The sequence below is a fragment of the Phycodurus eques genome, chromosome 3 (genome assembly GCF_024500275.1).
Source record: "Phycodurus eques isolate BA_2022a chromosome 3, UOR_Pequ_1.1, whole genome shotgun sequence".
NCBI classification, from domain to species: domain Eukaryota; kingdom Metazoa; phylum Chordata; class Actinopteri; order Syngnathiformes; family Syngnathidae; genus Phycodurus; species Phycodurus eques.
Window position 1 is genome coordinate 1,189,987 of NC_084527.1, and position 17,052 is coordinate 1,207,038.

At 42.2% G+C, this 17,052-nt stretch overlaps 2 protein-coding genes across 3 annotated transcripts in view; both read left to right on the forward strand.

Moving 5' to 3' along the window:
- The window catches only part of srrm4 (serine/arginine repetitive matrix 4), a 42,419-nt gene extending 34,272 nt beyond the window's left edge, over positions 1 to 8,147 (forward strand). The window contains exons 11-14 of one of the 2 annotated variants that reach the window (XM_061671337.1): positions 1,326 to 1,493; positions 1,618 to 1,728; positions 2,650 to 2,799; positions 8,068 to 8,147. In XM_061671337.1, coding sequence (XP_061527321.1) covers positions 1,326 to 1,493; positions 1,618 to 1,728; positions 2,650 to 2,799; positions 8,068 to 8,113 — 475 coding nt within the window. In that variant the 3' untranslated portion in view covers positions 8,114 to 8,147. Of the gene's footprint in view, positions 1 to 1,325; positions 1,494 to 1,617; positions 1,729 to 2,649; positions 2,800 to 4,074; positions 4,262 to 8,067 lie in introns of those variants that run through there. The other variant, XM_061671336.1, reaches the window with a different exon arrangement.
- Positions 8,148 to 8,285: 138 nt separating this feature from the next.
- Positions 8,286 to 15,955, forward strand: hspb8 (heat shock protein b8). The gene is made up of 3 exons (XM_061671338.1): positions 8,286 to 8,712; positions 11,482 to 11,545; positions 13,930 to 15,955. The coding sequence occupies exons 1-3, from the start codon at positions 8,301 to 8,303 to the stop codon at positions 14,111 to 14,113; spliced, it is 660 nt and encodes a 219-aa protein (XP_061527322.1). The 5' UTR covers positions 8,286 to 8,300; the 3' UTR covers positions 14,114 to 15,955.
- Positions 15,956 to 17,052: the final 1,097 nt, after the last annotated feature.

Consider the following 17,052-nt stretch of genomic DNA (forward strand, 5'->3'; position numbering starts at 1 on the left):
AACCGCCGTAAATTGCTGGAGGACTCGGCGTCATTTGCACGATTGTCATAAAAAAAGGTATCGGCATGACCACATTACTGGTCACCTTTCATTGCTCAGTGGCTCTCCCTCATGTGTTTTTTTTTTTGTGTTTTGATGTCTCAAAAGTATTTTCTGTCAAATGGCTGTCTGTTGTCGTACTAGAGTGGTTCCAACTTCTTTTGGTTCCAAATTCCCAAGCTGTTTCCAAGTGTTTTTGGCATACTCGGCAAATGAAGAGGATTCTGATTCTGATTCTGATTCAGTTACCGGAGTGGTCCGTAAGATCCGTCAGAAATCGGAGAATATTTACATGCTGAGAGGCTGGAATTCCGACGATTTGGACAATTTTAAGCTAAACAAGGTCTCAAAACGATGAATAGAGGATCAAAATATCGAAATGATCATTGCGAAATGTGACACCACTACGAACGACCATTCAGTGGACCCCTGCCATTACCGAATAGCGAATTTCCTTGAATAATTGACACGCCGTAAAACTGATTACAATTGCTTATATTCATAGTTTAAACCATAAATAAACCACAAACCATCCCAAAAGACTTTAATAACATTTCAAATCTTACAAACACCTTGAAACATTGCTTCCGTTCCGCTCAGCGACATTCAGGCATCGTTGGCGCAAAACACGGCAGTATAATGGCATGGTTGCACCACACACACGCGACAGAGAAGTGCTTCTGAACATCGGAAAAGCTCACCGTCAGCTATCCTCGGACCTCCTGGAATGTAGCTTCCTCCTACGCCGACCCCCCGGCGACCCCAGCAGGCGTGCCGCTCAATCGACGAGCCCGAGTGGACGAAGTAGTAAAGCGAGAGGCTATAGCTACGCGACCGCCGCTACCTAGCCTGTTGCTAGCCAACGTCCGGTCTCTCGACAACAGGATGCATCAGCTGAGAGCCAGGATGACATCTCGACGTCGAATCAGGGAGTGCTGTGGTCTGATTTTTTATTTTTTTTTAAATGGATTCAGTGTTTCATTATCAAAACGTGTTTTTAAGGGGCTTTCGTGGATGAATGGCATTGTAATTCATTTCAGTGGGGAATATTGATTTGAAATACAGTATGAATAAATGGAGTCATTGAAGGACATCTAATCGTAAGGTACCAGTGTTCTTTATTTTCATGACATTCATTGATAGCATTACGTACCGATGTCATGTGTACGCCGCTTCAGAATGACCCTCGAGGGATGCCAAAATTCCTCGGAAACCGCATTAGTGTCTCTATCGTGCGGTTGGCGAGAATGAAATCTTGAACTTAAAAAGATGTGCTTCCCTCCCAGAGAACACGATGCTTTGGGATATCGGTTAGACGCGCCAAGATCTCCGCAGACGTCCTCCAGGGGGCGACCGAGCACCGAGTGGCGTCGCGGACTCAGGAGGAGCAGATCGTCGGGAAGCTCCAGATATATGGGACGACACTCTCCGAGCTCGTCGCTGTCCTCTGCCAGGTCCGAAGTGCCTAAATTGTCCAAACAAAAAGTCCACTCAACGCAGTGATTGCATTCAGGGAGTGATTCCTGACACAGCCGAGTTCTTGTGGGGATGTTGATTCGTTGGTGGTTGTCATTGCAGCTCCGACTCCTACTCTCACTCGCCGAGCTTTTCGACAGACCTGAGGCGGCGGCGGGGCAGCTTGAGTAGCGTGAGCTCCCGAGGAAGCTACTCCAGACACAAACAACGAAGGTCAACTTGAATTCTTACTTTTTCCATTTCATCTGGCAGAAGTCCAGTTGAAGCCCAGGTCTCATTTACAATGGTGACCTGGCCAAGCAGTCAGCAGGAGACAGTACTGTACGTATTACTGTATGTCACAAATGCAAACAGTACATGTAAAAGAACATGCTATGACATAAAATGTATCCATTTTATACATGTATGTCATAAATCATAAGAGGAATTTCAAAAATATTTGCAACGACCCCACATGTTAATAGAGAATAAAATGGGTGCCTAAAATCGAGCCTTGTGGCACACCTCAAGGAAAATCATTGCACAAAAATACAAAAACTTACGACCCATCTGTCTCTACAGCATATAGGTCAAACTAAGGCCCGGGGGCCAAATTTGGCCCTCGATGTAATTATATTTGGCCCACAAGACCATATCAAATGTGTATTAGAGCTGGCCCACCAGTATATAGCACATGCGTCACTAATATTACAAATCCCAGAATGCTTTGCCAGTGTGTCGGCCCATCGGTCTAGACCGGCGAGCGCCCCTTCCCTTTCTGTTGCAGTCGTTAGCAACTATGCTACCGGTCTCCTCGAGCAAATTTACTCTTCCCCTTCCCCAAAAATGGCCAAACGAAAGATGAAAAACGGTTAACTTCCAAGACAGGTGCGAGGCAGATTGTCTGTTCACTAAAGTAAAAGACAGACCCGTTTGTCGTGTGCGGAGCAATGCGGCTGTCACAAAAAATATAATCATGTTTTTTTTTAATGCCCTTTATCCACTCCGAGGCAGGGACTGTTAATAATTTGAAGTTTGGATTTCTATTGAGGGATATTCTTATTTTCTCGGGTTGCTTTGTTGTTGTCCTTTGAAAAAAGATTGATTTAATTTTGGCCCACCGTGAATTTGAGTTTGACAACGCTTCTCTAACAGGTTGCGATCCAGAGAGCGAGCGTCCAGCTCCAGAGAAACAGACGTCGAGCACAAAGTCAGCAGGAAGAGGTGGAGACGCAAGTCCTACTCGCCCATGAGGAAGAGGAGGAGGTACTCACCCAGCCATCTGGAAGCCCGACGGATAACCAGGTAGCCTTCTTTTAACATCTCAACCTATGCAGAAGTAATATATATATTATTTTTGTGAAAAAGAAGTAAAAATACCCAAGTATTTGATGAAAATACCAAAATATTAAGGAGAAAAGGAAGAAACCGATGAAAAAATACATTTAAAAAAAAAAATACAAATATTAAGAAGAAAATATGGGCGGCACGGCGGGCGACTGGTTAGAGCGTCAGCCTCACAGTTCTGAGGACCCGGGTTCAATCCCCGGCCCCGCCTGTGTGGAGTTTGCGTGTTCTCCCCGTGCCTGCGTGGGTTTTCTCCGGGCACTCCGGTTTCCTCCCGCATCCCAAAAACATGCATTCATTGGAGACTCTGAATTGCCCGAAGGTGTGACTGTGAGTGCGAATGGTTGTCTGTTTCTATGTGCCCTGCGATTGGCCGGCGACCGGTTCGGGGCGTACCCCGCCTCCTGCCCGATGACGGCTGGGATAGGCTCCGGCGCGCCCGTCAGCCTTGTCAGGGGGAAGCGCGACAGAAAATGGATGGATGGAAGAAGAAAATATGTATCTCTTTGAAAAAAAAAAGGAAAAATATTAGATACGAAATACACTCATATTGGGCCTGGCAGCGCCGTGCAGGACAGCGGAAGCCCATTGGTGGATGAATGTGTGTGTGAATGTGTGAGCGTCTGTAAAGCGCTTTGGTCAGTCTAGTTGAAGCGCTGTGGAAATGCAATTCATTCACCGATATTGGGAAAAATACCAAGACACTAAGAAAATAATCGACTTTTTATTAGAAAAAAGCAAAGATACCAGAAAAAATGCACAAATACTAGATGAAAAAATACATTCATATTAAAAGAAGTATACAAAAATACACAAAGACAGTATATATTCCTGAAAAAGTACTTATTAGTGGGGAAATATTGGATGACAGTGATATTAGAAAAAGAAACAATTCTGAGGGAAAATTGGAAAGATATTGGATGAAAAATACACAAATAAAAACAAAATGCATGTAAAAAATCTGACAAAACTACACAAATATAAATGCAGTATATTTCGGTATATTTTAGTGGGTAAATAATATATTCAGATATTGGATGAGAAACACAGTAAAATTATTTAAAAAAACAGCAAAATATTTTAGACACACACATATTACATAACATTAACATATTGGAAAAACATTACATTAACATATTAGAAAAATATTACACGAAAAATATACAGTCAAACTACCATCGTATTCGGAAAAAGCAGTGACTTGCAAGCATTTTCCCGTTTGGTGGCCCGCAGCGCCCGCAAGAGGCCCGTGCCGTACTTCCGGCGCAGCGCCAGCCCTTCGTGGTCGTCCCGGAGCAGCCCGTCATCGCGATATCGCTCTCGCGCTCGGAGCTCCTCCTCGTCTTCGTCCTGCCGCAGCGTCAGCCGCGGCTCGTCGTGGAGTTTTGGGGCACGCTGCCGCAGCGCCAGCAGGTATTAGTCGCCCCCCACCAAAAAAAAACAAAAATCCATGTTCTCATTTTCGGGTGTTCATTATTAGCTGTGGCACCCAGAGACTTTCCAACGTCAAATCCACCTCCCCATCCAAAGTCCTTTTCAGGGATTTGTTGTTGCTTTTAAATGGTCGGAGATGTTTCGAGGACAGGACAGGAGCTAGAATTGAAGCCAAGCACTGGCATCAAATTCCAAATGTGAGAATATTTGCAAAAACACAATAACGTTCATCAGTTTGATCATTGAATATCTTGTCTTTGTAGAGTATTCAATTGAATGTAGGTTGAAAAGGATTTGCAAATCATCGTGCTCTTTTTATTTACCTTCTACAAAACATCCCTACTGCGTTGGAATTGGGGTTTGTAGTTGACTCCAAAGCTGAAACGATTAATTGAATAGCCGCTTATCACACAAAACTGCAGCAGGAAAAGGGTCTACGGTCGCTAATGTCAAATGAATCTCTCCCGAGAGCAAGTGCAAACAATCCAAATATCAGAAGCGCAACATCACTGCAATGTATTTAAAGATTGCTGGAATCAATATTTTCAAAGGACGTCAAGTAGGAGCCGAAGGGGAATAAACAGCGTTTCTTATACGTTGAGCATCTGGATACAATTGAATATTAATGTAGTGTCTCCAAGCGCATACATACATATGTATGGCTTATTTCAATATGTATTGCTTTGTTGTAGTGGTCAATCTCTCTATGCAACATCTCCATTTCTTGGTACCACACACGCCGTGTAAATATTTCATGTACTTGTCTAAAAAAAAAAAAAAAAAAAAAATATCAACGAAAAAGTCGGCCTTTTGGGTTATGAAAGAAGATGATGATGAATAGTTTGACATCCACAAGAGCCAGCCGCCTAGCTACTATCTTCGGTGGTAAGCGGAACCCCCTACGCTACAGGTTAGCATAGGGCTTGTGTGTAAACAAAAAAGAATCAAATTAATCATTTGATTCTTTTTTTGTGTGGCTTTTTTGCCTGAAGTTATGTGAGAATATCGAATACCTGCCTAGTTGCTAGGTTAGCGTGGAAGTAAAATGTCTATGCTCGGGTTAGCATAGCAGCTAAGGGGCTAATTTGTTATCTTGTGTGCCAACCTTTTGGCTTCTGAAAATGACGAAATTGAGCCATTTGACATTTGATTTGATTTCTCGCTGGGAGTTTCGTGAGGATACAGAATAGCTGCCTAGCCACTACCTTAGTTTTTAAGAGGAATTATTTTGTGCTTATTTGGCATAGTAGCTAGCAGGCTAATCTGTCTAACCTTTTGGTGTCCGAAAAATAAAAAATGAATTTCACGTTATTTTAGCTTTCTTGCCTGAAGGTCTGTGAGATTACCGACTTGCCCCCTAGCTACTAGTTTAACATGTAAGTAAAACATCTATGTTAGGGTTAGCGTAGCAGGCAGTGGGCTCATCTTTTGCGCCTACCTTTTGGCTCCCAAAAAGCAAAACAATTAACACTTTGACATTTATTTTCCGGCTTGGCTGGCATTACGTGAGAATACCGCCTAGCTACTAGCGAGGTAATCTGTTAGCTTGCACGCGTTGAATCTGTAAAAATGTGGAGAAACAAAAACATTTCGATTGGTTTTTAGTTGAGCTCGGTGATCTTAACTGCGACAAGACAATATTGATGAGTACATTTTTATTTTTTAGCTTTGCTGTCGTCAGCTGTAGCGTCACTTTGTGCTAAGCTAAGCAAGCTAACGATGAGCAGCGGCGTGGTGTTCTCGTCAAACTTTTCATCTTCAGCTCGATACACTCTGAAAATGACTTTCTGTTGTCGTTTCGCCGGATGTCAAACGTCAACAAGATAATTGTGTTGTAAAATTGCTGGGAGTTGTTTAATCATGATAATAATCTTATTATTAATCGGAGACATGTCTCGAGGAATGAGGTTGTTTCTTCTCATTTTGTCACACGGTCCTGTGGTGGTTACTCCTGTGTAGATATGGATCTGTATGCGATATTGTACTGTAAATATGCAAAATCTGTGCCAAATGGAACTTTTATGTTTTTGAATGATGTGACAAAAAAATCCAAATGTTTTCATCCGTCGAGTTTGTTTTTGTACTAGGCAGTGTTTGGACCACAATGAAGGAAGCAAAAACATTTCTTGGAAAATTGTGAATAATTTCCTCCTAAAACTGTGACACATACAGTATTTTCTCCTAATATTTGTTTTAAGTGTAAAATAAAAATAATAACTATATAAAATAAGTAGAAAATTAATCAAATGAATACATTAAAAATAAATAAAGAAATGAATGACTAAATATTGGATTTTATTTTTGAACAATTCCAAATATTTTCTCATACATTTCTGGATTTATTCTTGGAAAATATCGACAATTTTCATGTTATATTTCTTTCCTGATTGGCTGCAAATTTTTCAATATTCAGAAAATAAATCTTGCGAACTTTGCAACAATTTTCTCGAAAGGTTTGGAAAAATGTAGAACTTATTTTTGCAAAAATGTGACATACTGACAATTTCCTCATTAAAAAATTTAATTAAAATTAACTTTATTTTCGAATTGTATTGTTTCTTGTAATTTTTTATGTTTTGGCTCTGTTCTTTCAAAATGTGGATTTTTAATGAATCAAAAATATGATTTTTTATTTTAAAAAATTCTTGCAAAATTGTAAGGCTTTTAAAGAAAAAAACACGATGTGAAAATTCTGGCAAACAAAACAAATTCTGGCAAAACCCCCAAAAATTCTGGCAAACAAAAAAAAAAATGTAGATATATTTTTTTCCCATTGTAAACTTTTGAATTATTGCTTGTAAAATTGTGCCACATACTGAATAAGTCCTTTCAATTTGCTTAATTCGAACATGTACATCGGTTGTACATGATTAAAATGTGTTACATTAACATATATTATTTGATATATTTTTTTAAGAGAGGAAAATGATTTACCACATTTTAACCACGTGCAATTGAAAATTAAGTGTTTTATTTCAGTGTGTGACCTTAATCCTGCAATCCGCCCTCATTTTGCAAAAATTAATTGTAAAGGTTTGAAAAAAATATAAGAAACTTGTCACAAAGTATACAAAAAAATGATTATTGAATATTTAGCTGTTTTTGATTTTTACTTTAAAGGCATTCCAAAAATATTTCAAAATTGTTACAAAATTCAGATTTAAAAAAAGAAAATCGTGACAAACTTGTGCAATTTCTACAAGAAAAAAAAAAGAATTTTGCGCAACATATTTAGAGCTTTACAAGAGAAAAATGTAGGTCGCATTAAGTTCTTCTTGAGAAACGGACTGATTTTTGAAAAAGACCCCATCAAATTGTCAAAATGTTCTCATCAAATTGTGAAAACATGCATATAATTTCTCTTCATTGTGGCCCTGTCGTCGTCTTTTACCCGTCGTGTCTGTTGCGACCAGCGATTTGGTGACGTTTTCGGTGTGTTACGTTGGCATCACGTGAGTGTGTGTCAACTGCTGCTGTGTGTTCCCAATAAACATGAGCAAACCCTCTTGTGGAGGTTAAAAAAACACGAGTATGTTTATTTTGCCGCGCTGACTTCAGCCGCTTGACTCGTCTTCTATTCGAGCCGGCGTGACTCATTTCTTGAAAGGGGGCAACGCTGTAAAAAGTGTCCCCTGAACGCCAGTTGCACAGCTTTAAATCAAGTCTTTTTCGTCAGCAAAGTGAGGACTGCAGAGTTATTGGAGTGAGGCGAAGTAGATTATGTTCACTGTTTGAAGTTTGAATGGGTCTTTAAAGGAGTTTGTAAAGTCGGTGGGGGGTGATTTTTTACAGCCTTCCACGCTGCTCGGGCGCTTTCCAGAGACTTGAGCCGCTATAAAAAGAGAGCCGCAGGCGGGGCCGGCCATTCAGTCCTTTTTGCACATTGGACGCGGACGGTGATGCACCAGCCGCTCCACACTCCTTTCAAGCCCTCTGGGACTCTTTGGTGATTCAGGCCTATACATATAGACTCGACTCGACTCGACTGGACTTGACTTGACGAGTTCTGTTGACTTTGATCGGACATGGCCGAGGGAGACTTTTACGCCGTGGGCGGGCGCCAGAGGTTCCCGCGGGACCCGTTCGGAGAGTCTATGGCCTCGCGCTTCCTGGCCGACGACGACTTCGGCTTACCGCCCTTCCCGGACGACCTGTCCGTGGACTGGCCCGGCTGGGCGAGGCCGGGCCGGCTCGGCTCCCGCCTGAGCTCGGCGGCGCCCTTCGGGAGCGGCCTGCGGGCGGCCTTCCCGGAACGCCGGCAGCGGCAATCGGGCGCGGGGCCGCTGTACGGCGCCGGACGGTACGGCGAGGCGTCGCCGGGGAGCTCGCCCGTCGGCGGCGCGCCGGGGGAACCGTGGAAAGTGTGCGTCAACGTGCACAGCTTCAAGGCGCACGAACTCAACATCAAAACCAGGGAAGGATTCGTCGAAGTGTCAGGTGAGCGCAACAAAATCTTATTCTTACCGTTTCACAGTTGTTTGTTTGCCCTTTTAGTACCACAACTCTTTTCTCGTCAAATAAAAAAGTTCCTGTTATGACATTTATCTATATATTTTTTTCAAATTAAGTTTTTTGGTGTAGTTAAAAGAAAACAATTCTTGTACAATTCCAAAATCATAAACAAGAACAAAATCGTACGCTAGCTTTCTCAGTAGGTGTTTAAGCTTTATTTTTTTTCAAGGAGAATTTGAAATGCTTTTTTTTCCCGACAAACATTCATTTTGTAACATTAAAAAAACATTCTCATTAAATTCCATAGATTTCTTTTTAAAAACAAATTATTTCGAGTTTCAAATTAATCCCGTATTTTGTCTCAGTTGAAAAAAAACTTCTTGTGCAGTTTTAAAATCATAAAATCCTAAACAAAATTAAATCATACATGACTAATTTCTTATTTTTGTACTCTTATCATTTTCAAGGAGCGTTTTGTAAAGAAACTTGCAAAGTTTCAAACTAATTTTTGTAACTTTTGTAAAATATTTTTTCAAATTTTAAGTTTTCTCTTCATTGTCATACAATTGCAATAATTTTCTCAAATGTTTTTTCTTCAATGAATTCAAAAATACAAATCATATTTTTATAATATCCAGAATGTTTCCCCTTCAAAGTCCCACAAATTTGTCAATACTTTTCCTTTAAAAGTTTCACATTTAAATTTGCGTTGTTAAGTTTTTTTTCCTCTTAAAACCCTAACACTGTTTTTTTAGACTAATATTTTCTGGGGAAGTTGAAAATTTATTTTTGCAATATTTTGAGTCAGAAATTCATGATTGCAACAATTTTCTTCAGTTTTGTTTGAAAGAGTTTTAACTTTCTCAAAAGAATCTTGCAATTCTCAAAATTCTTAATTCTAAAAATACAACTATTTATTTGATTATTTTATTAGTTATTTATTTTGACAACATTCCGAAAATGTTCTCCTAAAATTCAATTTTTTCTTATAGCTTTTCTTCGGGAAGTGTCAACTATATTTATTTCTAAAAGCATCCTAAAAAAAAGATTTTTTTCAATTTGTAGTCTTCAAATGTTTCAATTTATTCTCGAAAATACTCTCAGATAATTATCAAATTTGAAAAATGTTACTTTTTTGACTTGATTTATTTTCTACTTCAATGGTCTTTCATTTAACAGATGATTTTTATCATTCAAAAACATTTCTAATTCAACTGATTTTTTTTGAAGTGCACTTTGGAGTGTTAGTATTTTCTTCTTATTTAAAAAGCTTTTTGAAATCGTCTCCCCCCCCAAGTAGAGTAATTTAATGGCCACGTTTGCATGACTGTAATTTCTTCCGGTGCACAGTTGCGTAGCGAGCGGTTCCAGCGAGCGTCTCTACTTTGAAAACCGATTTCTCGGTCGCTCGGTCGGACACCTGTCGCGCATTCCTGGAGCGTCGCTGTCGTTCCCTCGGCGGGCGTCGGCGAGCCGGATTTAGCTCCGAGCCGCTGGACAAAAGTCTCGCTGTTGTCAACGCGGCGGACAGAATGTTCTGGAAGTTCCGTGTCGTCGGCGTGGCGCTTGTCGTGTTCAGTCGCACGGGTTTACCGCGAATGCTCGTCCCGTTTGACCCCGCCCCCCTTGCGTACAAGACGTGCGCTGTGCCAGTTGGGTCGTTCAGTCAGCGCCTGTCACCGGAGGCCTGACCTCGTTCTAAAAGTGCGACACGAGCATTTCTGGAGGCCCAAGGTGATCACGCAGAGCAGGAAACGCAAGATCAGATGTTAGCGGTGTGACTCAGAGAGCAGTCGGGAAGTCACAAATGCTTTTTGATTCAACTTGATTCTGGGAGAAAAGTGGAGGGAAAATTCAGCCCACAAAGCCGCTTTTACTTTGTAACGCGAAATTTGGTAAGTGTGTCAATCATTAGTAGACCCACAAAAAAACCTCAACAAGCCAGGCCTGAAAACACACAGGAAGTCAGCCATTTTAGTTTTGGAGGTATACTGCAAGGCACCTCGGCCTACCGTAATGATTCGAAAAGCCGGCCCTCAAAGACTGGAGAAGTAGATCCAGCCAAAATCTTAAGAAGTCATGTCCAAAAACACACAGCAAGTCTACCATTTTGCTTTGAAGTTGCCATTCTTGCTCAGTGTCACGGTCGAGAATTATATTTCAAAAAATGCAGCCCCCAAAAGCCAGTTTCATTTAGCAACATGGATCTTGGTAGCTGCGTCTATCATGCGTAGTAGACCCAGCAAAAAGTTGGACAAAGCCCAGCGACTGTCTGCCATTTAGCTTTGAAGCAGCCATTTTAGGCTCATTTTGCCACTCCTGGAAGTAACTCAGCTGCACCAGGTCTGACGTTGACCAAACGCGCGTGTGTGTGTGTGTGTGTGTGTGTGTGCCTAATGACACACAGCACTGCCCAAGTTTCCAGAACACGTTACACAGCACCTTTGGAACGCGCACACAAATCAGCGCACTGGTTGAAATGGCAACGAGCAGAGTGTTGCTTCTCCTGAGCTTTTTACGCACTCGAGGAAGGCGGCGGGCGGGGTTGAAGAAGGCCACGTCGCCGACGCCGCAGCTGACATTTAGCAGCTGCTCGCAGGCCGCAGAGATATGAAAGACATCAACGGAGCTTGGAAGGGGAGGATTGGGAGGGGGGCGGGCGGGCGGGCGGCCGTCGCTCAAAAATAAAAATAATAGATGAACACATGCGGTGGGTTTTGTTCACCTCGCACTGACTTGTCTTCTTCCCAACAGGAAAACACGAAGAGAAGCAAGATGAAGGAGGAATCGTCACCAAGAACTTCACCAAGAAGATCCAGTGAGTCATTGTTTTGCGTGGGTGTGAATGTCATGGAAGTAAGATCCTTGCATGTTTTCTAAACCAGCCGAGATGAGGTCAGAAGATGAGGTCAGTAATGACATCCCCCCCCATAAGAAACACAAACACACAAAACGACAACACCCAACATACAACTGACAAAACAGACATGAGAGACGAAGTGCTGCGTTCCCTCTTTTCTTGAAGAAAAAAGATCAAATAGATATGAATACAAATATTAAGCAATATGTTTACGTTTAAGAAATTCATTTGAAAAATCAAAAATCCCCTTTTTAGAAAGACCAAAAGCAAGGAATTCAATGAAATAAAGAAAAAAAAATGTTTTTAAATCTAAGGTGGGTACATAATGTGTGCTGGCGTTTATCCCAGCTGGCTCCGGGCGAGAGGCGGGGTACGCCCTGAACCGGTCGCCAGCCAATCGCAGGGCACATAGAAACAAACAACCATTGGCACTCGCATTGACACCTACGGGCAGTTCAGAGTCTTCGGGATGTGGGAGGAAATACCAGAATACCCGGAGAAAAGCCACGCAGGCTTGGGGAGGACATCTATCCATCCATCCATCCATTCATGCACGCATACACGCATATGGCGTTTCCCATGATGTGTTAGTATTGAGCTAGCATACGTTGAGGTGGTTGCTTTAAACGCGCCAGGTGTCGTTTGACAGTCAACCTCAGCCGAGATTGGCAATAATCATCTTGAAGCTTCGTTCTTCGGTCTACCAAATTGCTGCCGGTCGGGAAGTCGCGTTGACTTCACACAGCGCCGCCGCCGCACAATGAATCGAATTTGAATCGCGAGCGTGATTTTAGCTGGCGCGATGAAATCAACGTGATCGCCTGCGATGTTTTCATTGAAAATGCGGCCTCTGCTACATATTTAATGAAGGACTTTCTCAAGCAGTCGTCTGCCAACCAGCACGTTGTGGCGCAATCTCGCAGTTTGTCTGAGATTTTGAAACGGTTCGACACACGGCTAGCTCCACTTTTGAAGACGTAATAGAACATTTCCTTTTTGATGGGACCTTCACTTATCTGGGTTACGGGATATTCTATGGTTCTATATCACGTATCTGGGTCACAGAAGCCATATTGTCGAAGATGTACACATTTGTCATGAGGTCAACATGGTTTCATGTTATGCACATACTGTACCCATATTAATGCAACAAACACATTTGTAAAAAAGTATTTACATTACATTTACATCGATGCTTTTTATCCACTTTGTCAAGAAAAACATCCAATGTTGATGCCTTCCTCCAAAATTAAGCAAAGTCATCCAAATGAAATGAGAGACGACTGTGACCTTTTCCACAGTGTAACTTGTAATTGTAAGCTCGTCCGATGTCAAGGCAGCACGATATGCGGAGGTTTGTCACGCGTGCACGCCGTCTCGGAATATCCGACCTCAGCTGTCGCTCGGGTGCGCCTCGTGCCCCCGACCCCGATTGGAGTCCCCACCCCCCAGTTACTATAAATAGCCCGGGTGGCATTCCGACTGTCCGCGGGCCGGCCGGCGTCCCGTCTTTTTCTCTAATGAGGAACATTCCAGCCAGGCGGATGCGTACGCCGACTCGGCGGAGAGAAGCGTCTCCCCGACGGCCTTATTTGGAAAAGGCTTCGCGCGGCTCCTCGCCTTCAACTCTCGCCACCCTGACGCGCGCTTTCGAAGGCTTTTGAACTTGTGCTCAAGGGCCACATTAGATTTTTCAAAGTTATTCGTATGGCGGGGGATGTTCAAATGTTGGCGTGAAATTGACGAATTTGAATCATACCGACAAGAATTCGTTCTCATTGTCGGGTCCCCGTGCTCGCGAGGGTTTGCAAACGCCCGTGCCCGGATTTGAACCGGCAACCTCAACACAGTGAGGCGGGTTGGATGGAAAATGCGATGTGCGTACTGTATGGAAAAGTGTTTCTTTTGATAATAAGATTATAATGGATAATTATTTTCATTATAATTTAGAATCAACCAATAATATATATATAGTTAATCAAATACAATTGGAAAATAATTAAAATCGATGTAAACTGTGTACTTTATTTTTATAATAGAATAATTCATTCACATCTTTATTTTCTGTTATGATTTATTTAACTTCAATAGTGACACCAATTATTTGTGAATGTAATTATCATTTATCTGACAGAATACATTTTTATATCAAAGCTTTTTTCATCCGTATGTAAGAAAACATTTTACTATTCATTTTAATTTGTTCATTTCCAAGACAAATGCTTCTTTATTTTTCAATTCAAAAATACATTTTGTGCATTTGGGTAAAAAAAAAAAAAAAAAAACGCCGCTGAATCTATCGTCCATGCTAAGCTAACACGCTCCATGCGTCCCCCCGCCAGGATCCCGATGGACGTGGACCCTCTGACGGTGTTCGCCTCGCTGTCTCCCGAGGGCGTGCTCATCATCGAGGCGCGCCAGACGCCGCCATATTACCTCTTCAGCGACGCCGCGACGCCGCCGCCGCCGCCACCCGAGGAGGACGCGGACTCCTCCCCTAAGCTCCAGGAGGCGCCGGTGCACTAAACAAACGCACCCTCTCTCTCTCTCTCTCTCTCTCTCTCTCTCTCTCTCTCCTTTACCTCCAGTCTCATAGATTGAACAAAATGACGTTTTTTTTCTTCACATTGTTTGTGTTCGATGAAAAAATGTATGAGGTCATGGTGTTGCACCTTATTGCGCAATACCATGACATCATGCAAAGAATGAAGCACTGAACATTGGAGGCTTTTATTACTTAAATGAGAACTCGTGTCTGACACGAGCTAGAAGCTGATTTTTGTTAGTTTAGTTCAAGACTTGCGCAAGAACCCTGTTGACTTTGGACAGATCCAAGGAGGTGTTTTTGTTTTTCCCAGGATCAGCCGTTCTAACGGGTACCAGGGTCTTAAATTTATGTCCATTTTTTTTTGGTGCCACAACAAGAACTCAATTGATTTTTTTTACAAATCCAAGAAGGCTGGGGTGGCTGGGGTCAAAGGTCAAATCTGTTTCCGTCTTCCAAATTGTCAGTACCCATTTTCGACCTTCCAGGACCTTTTATTCAATGTCAGCGCAAGAACTCGATTGATTTCCAACCTTTATTTTTGCATCACTTCACTCAAAATGGCCGAGAAAAGCCAAAATGTCTTCCTGTCGTGTGTGCTGTTTTGTAAATAGTCTTCATGTGGACTCTTAATCTGGATACAAGTCTGCGTTTGCATTGGTTTCTTTTCTAATTGAGTTTTGTTGTTGTTTGTTTGTTTGTTTCTGATGCAATAAAATGTCCAACTCATGAGCACTTTTGACGCGCAGGTGAGCGCGCGTCTTCGGTTCGTCCGTTTATGGATCGGCACACTTTTGCAGGAACTGGTCCCTCGTTGGTCGCTCGCCGTGTCATTCAAGCTAGGTACCGGAGCTGCGGGGTTGCCGCGGCAACGTCATCGTCGCTTTGATGTTTCGAAAACGTGAGACGACTTCTTTTGCACTTTTCCAGTTAGCGTTTGAGCAGACAATCATTTTATCCAGCAGGCATCGAGCGGTCGCGTGTCAATAATTGCAGCGATGAGAAGGTGATTGGCCGGGAGGTTCGCAAATGTGAAATCATTTTTGACTCATAACGTCCTCAGCAACGGACGTGTTTTTTTTAATTTTCCACATTAGATTTTTTTCAGTCCACGTGTCAATCGTTCTTGCTAGCAGTAGCAGCGATTGGTCGCAACGTTTGGAAAATGCAAAATCTATTTTTGTAACTTACTTACTCCCAGCGCTAGTAATTGATTTGGAAATGGAGAAATGATGTTTTTAGACTTTTAAAATGTCATTTTCACTGCTTTTCGGTCAGTGTCGGCGCAGTCGTCGTTCGGTCGTCACGCCATTCTCAGCCAGCGCTGGCGACCGGTCACTAGAGGGCGCTCGGGCGCCGCCCATCGCGCCGCATGCTCACCACGTTTGCTTTCCTACGACACCAAAAATTCAATGCAAACGTTGACAATTAAGTCAGAATCATTTGAAATGTTCCTTTTTCAATGAATTGCAGCACCCCTAAAATTTGAGAGGGTTTTTTAGCTGTTATTTTAAACAAGTTAGTAAAGTTTAAAACCACAATACAGTAGTTTGTTAAACACATAATATTTGAAGAACAAAATAATACAGCAAAAATGGTTTGTGCCACCATTTTAATCGTAGGTCACTGTTTGTGCTGGTTGCTGATGTTTTGTTTGATTTTGATTTTGTTGTTGTTGTTGTTGTTTTAGCTATAGCAAACGATTCCAGCGGGCAGATAGTACCGCTGCCCTCTGTTTGGAGTGGAATGAGAGAAGTTAGTTGCTGTGTCATGTACAAGTGATCACATTAAAGTCACGGAAACTGAATCCCAGCACCCCGAAACCTTTGATCCTAGAATGTATATTTCTGTTTCCCACAGCACTACAAAATGGCATGGTTGGTTTCTGGCATGTGCAACATGTCACCTGTCAACCTTTGTGAGCAGTCAAATGAACGCAGTACATGGATTTGACTTGCCGCAGCTTTATTGGCGCTCCGGCGTACGCGTGACGCGATACAGTCGATACGGGGGTGCCTCGAGATCCACGTCTTTCAAGATACAAGTGTTTTTGTTGTTGTTGTTGTTGTTGTTTTTTACTTGCTAGCTTTTTTATGCTACTCCCAGCTGAGGTGTAGTGTCAAACTAAACATTTTGTGTATTTAATAAACCATGTAACTTAAGGAATTCCACTAGCTTAATGCTAAGCACAAGGCAAAACACCATAGACTCGCTAATAAAAATAGCATCCACGTCCTGTTCTAACTTGTAACCCTTCAAGCAACAGATATTTGAACATAAACGCTGCATCAAAATATGTAGACAGACAATACAACAACACTTGCAGGCATATTTGGCCAGGTCCCACATGACAAGGAATTGCAGTGAATTCATCATGAGGCACTGTTTCATCCTGTACATTCTATTTGGTCATGTTATTATGTTTTCATATTACGGAGTGCTATTTACTTTATAAAATTTTTTTTTAAAACATTTGGTGTTTTTTTTTTTTTTTTTTTTTCGGGAGCCACTGGAACAGATGAACGGCATTTCCCTTCGTTTCAATGAGGAAAGATCATTTGAGATACAAGTGTTAAGAGCGTGGCCACAGAACAAATTCAACTTGTATCTCAAGGCACGGCTGTGTAAATAAATACACAGTGGACCCCCGCGTAGTCGTGGTTCGGCACCCGCGGATTCAGCTATTCACTTTCTATATATATATATATGTATATATTTCCAATAGTTTTTTGCTTTTTTTCAACGCAATAAAATCGGGCGTTGATTATATGCGTATTTTCTCTCTTCGCGGTTTGGCCCGGTCCCTGTCCACCGTACTGAATTTTGAGCCTTAATATATGCGAGCTGAAGGCAGTCTCCGTGGCAACCACCCGTTCCTCCTCATCGGCGCTCCTCGCCGGGCGGCGGCGCGCCCAGCCGC

Coding starts and splice junctions, on each gene's coding strand:
- hspb8 (XM_061671338.1), top strand. CDS start 8,301: ATGGCCGAGGGAGACTTTTACGCCGTGGGCGGGCGCCAGAGGTTCCCG. Junction 8,713..11,481: donor AGGATTCGTCGAAGTGTCAG/GTGAGCGCAACA, acceptor TCTTCCCAACAG/GAAAACACGAAGAGAAGCAA. Junction 11,546..13,929: donor AACTTCACCAAGAAGATCCA/GTGAGTCATTGT, acceptor TCCCCCCGCCAG/GATCCCGATGGACGTGGACC.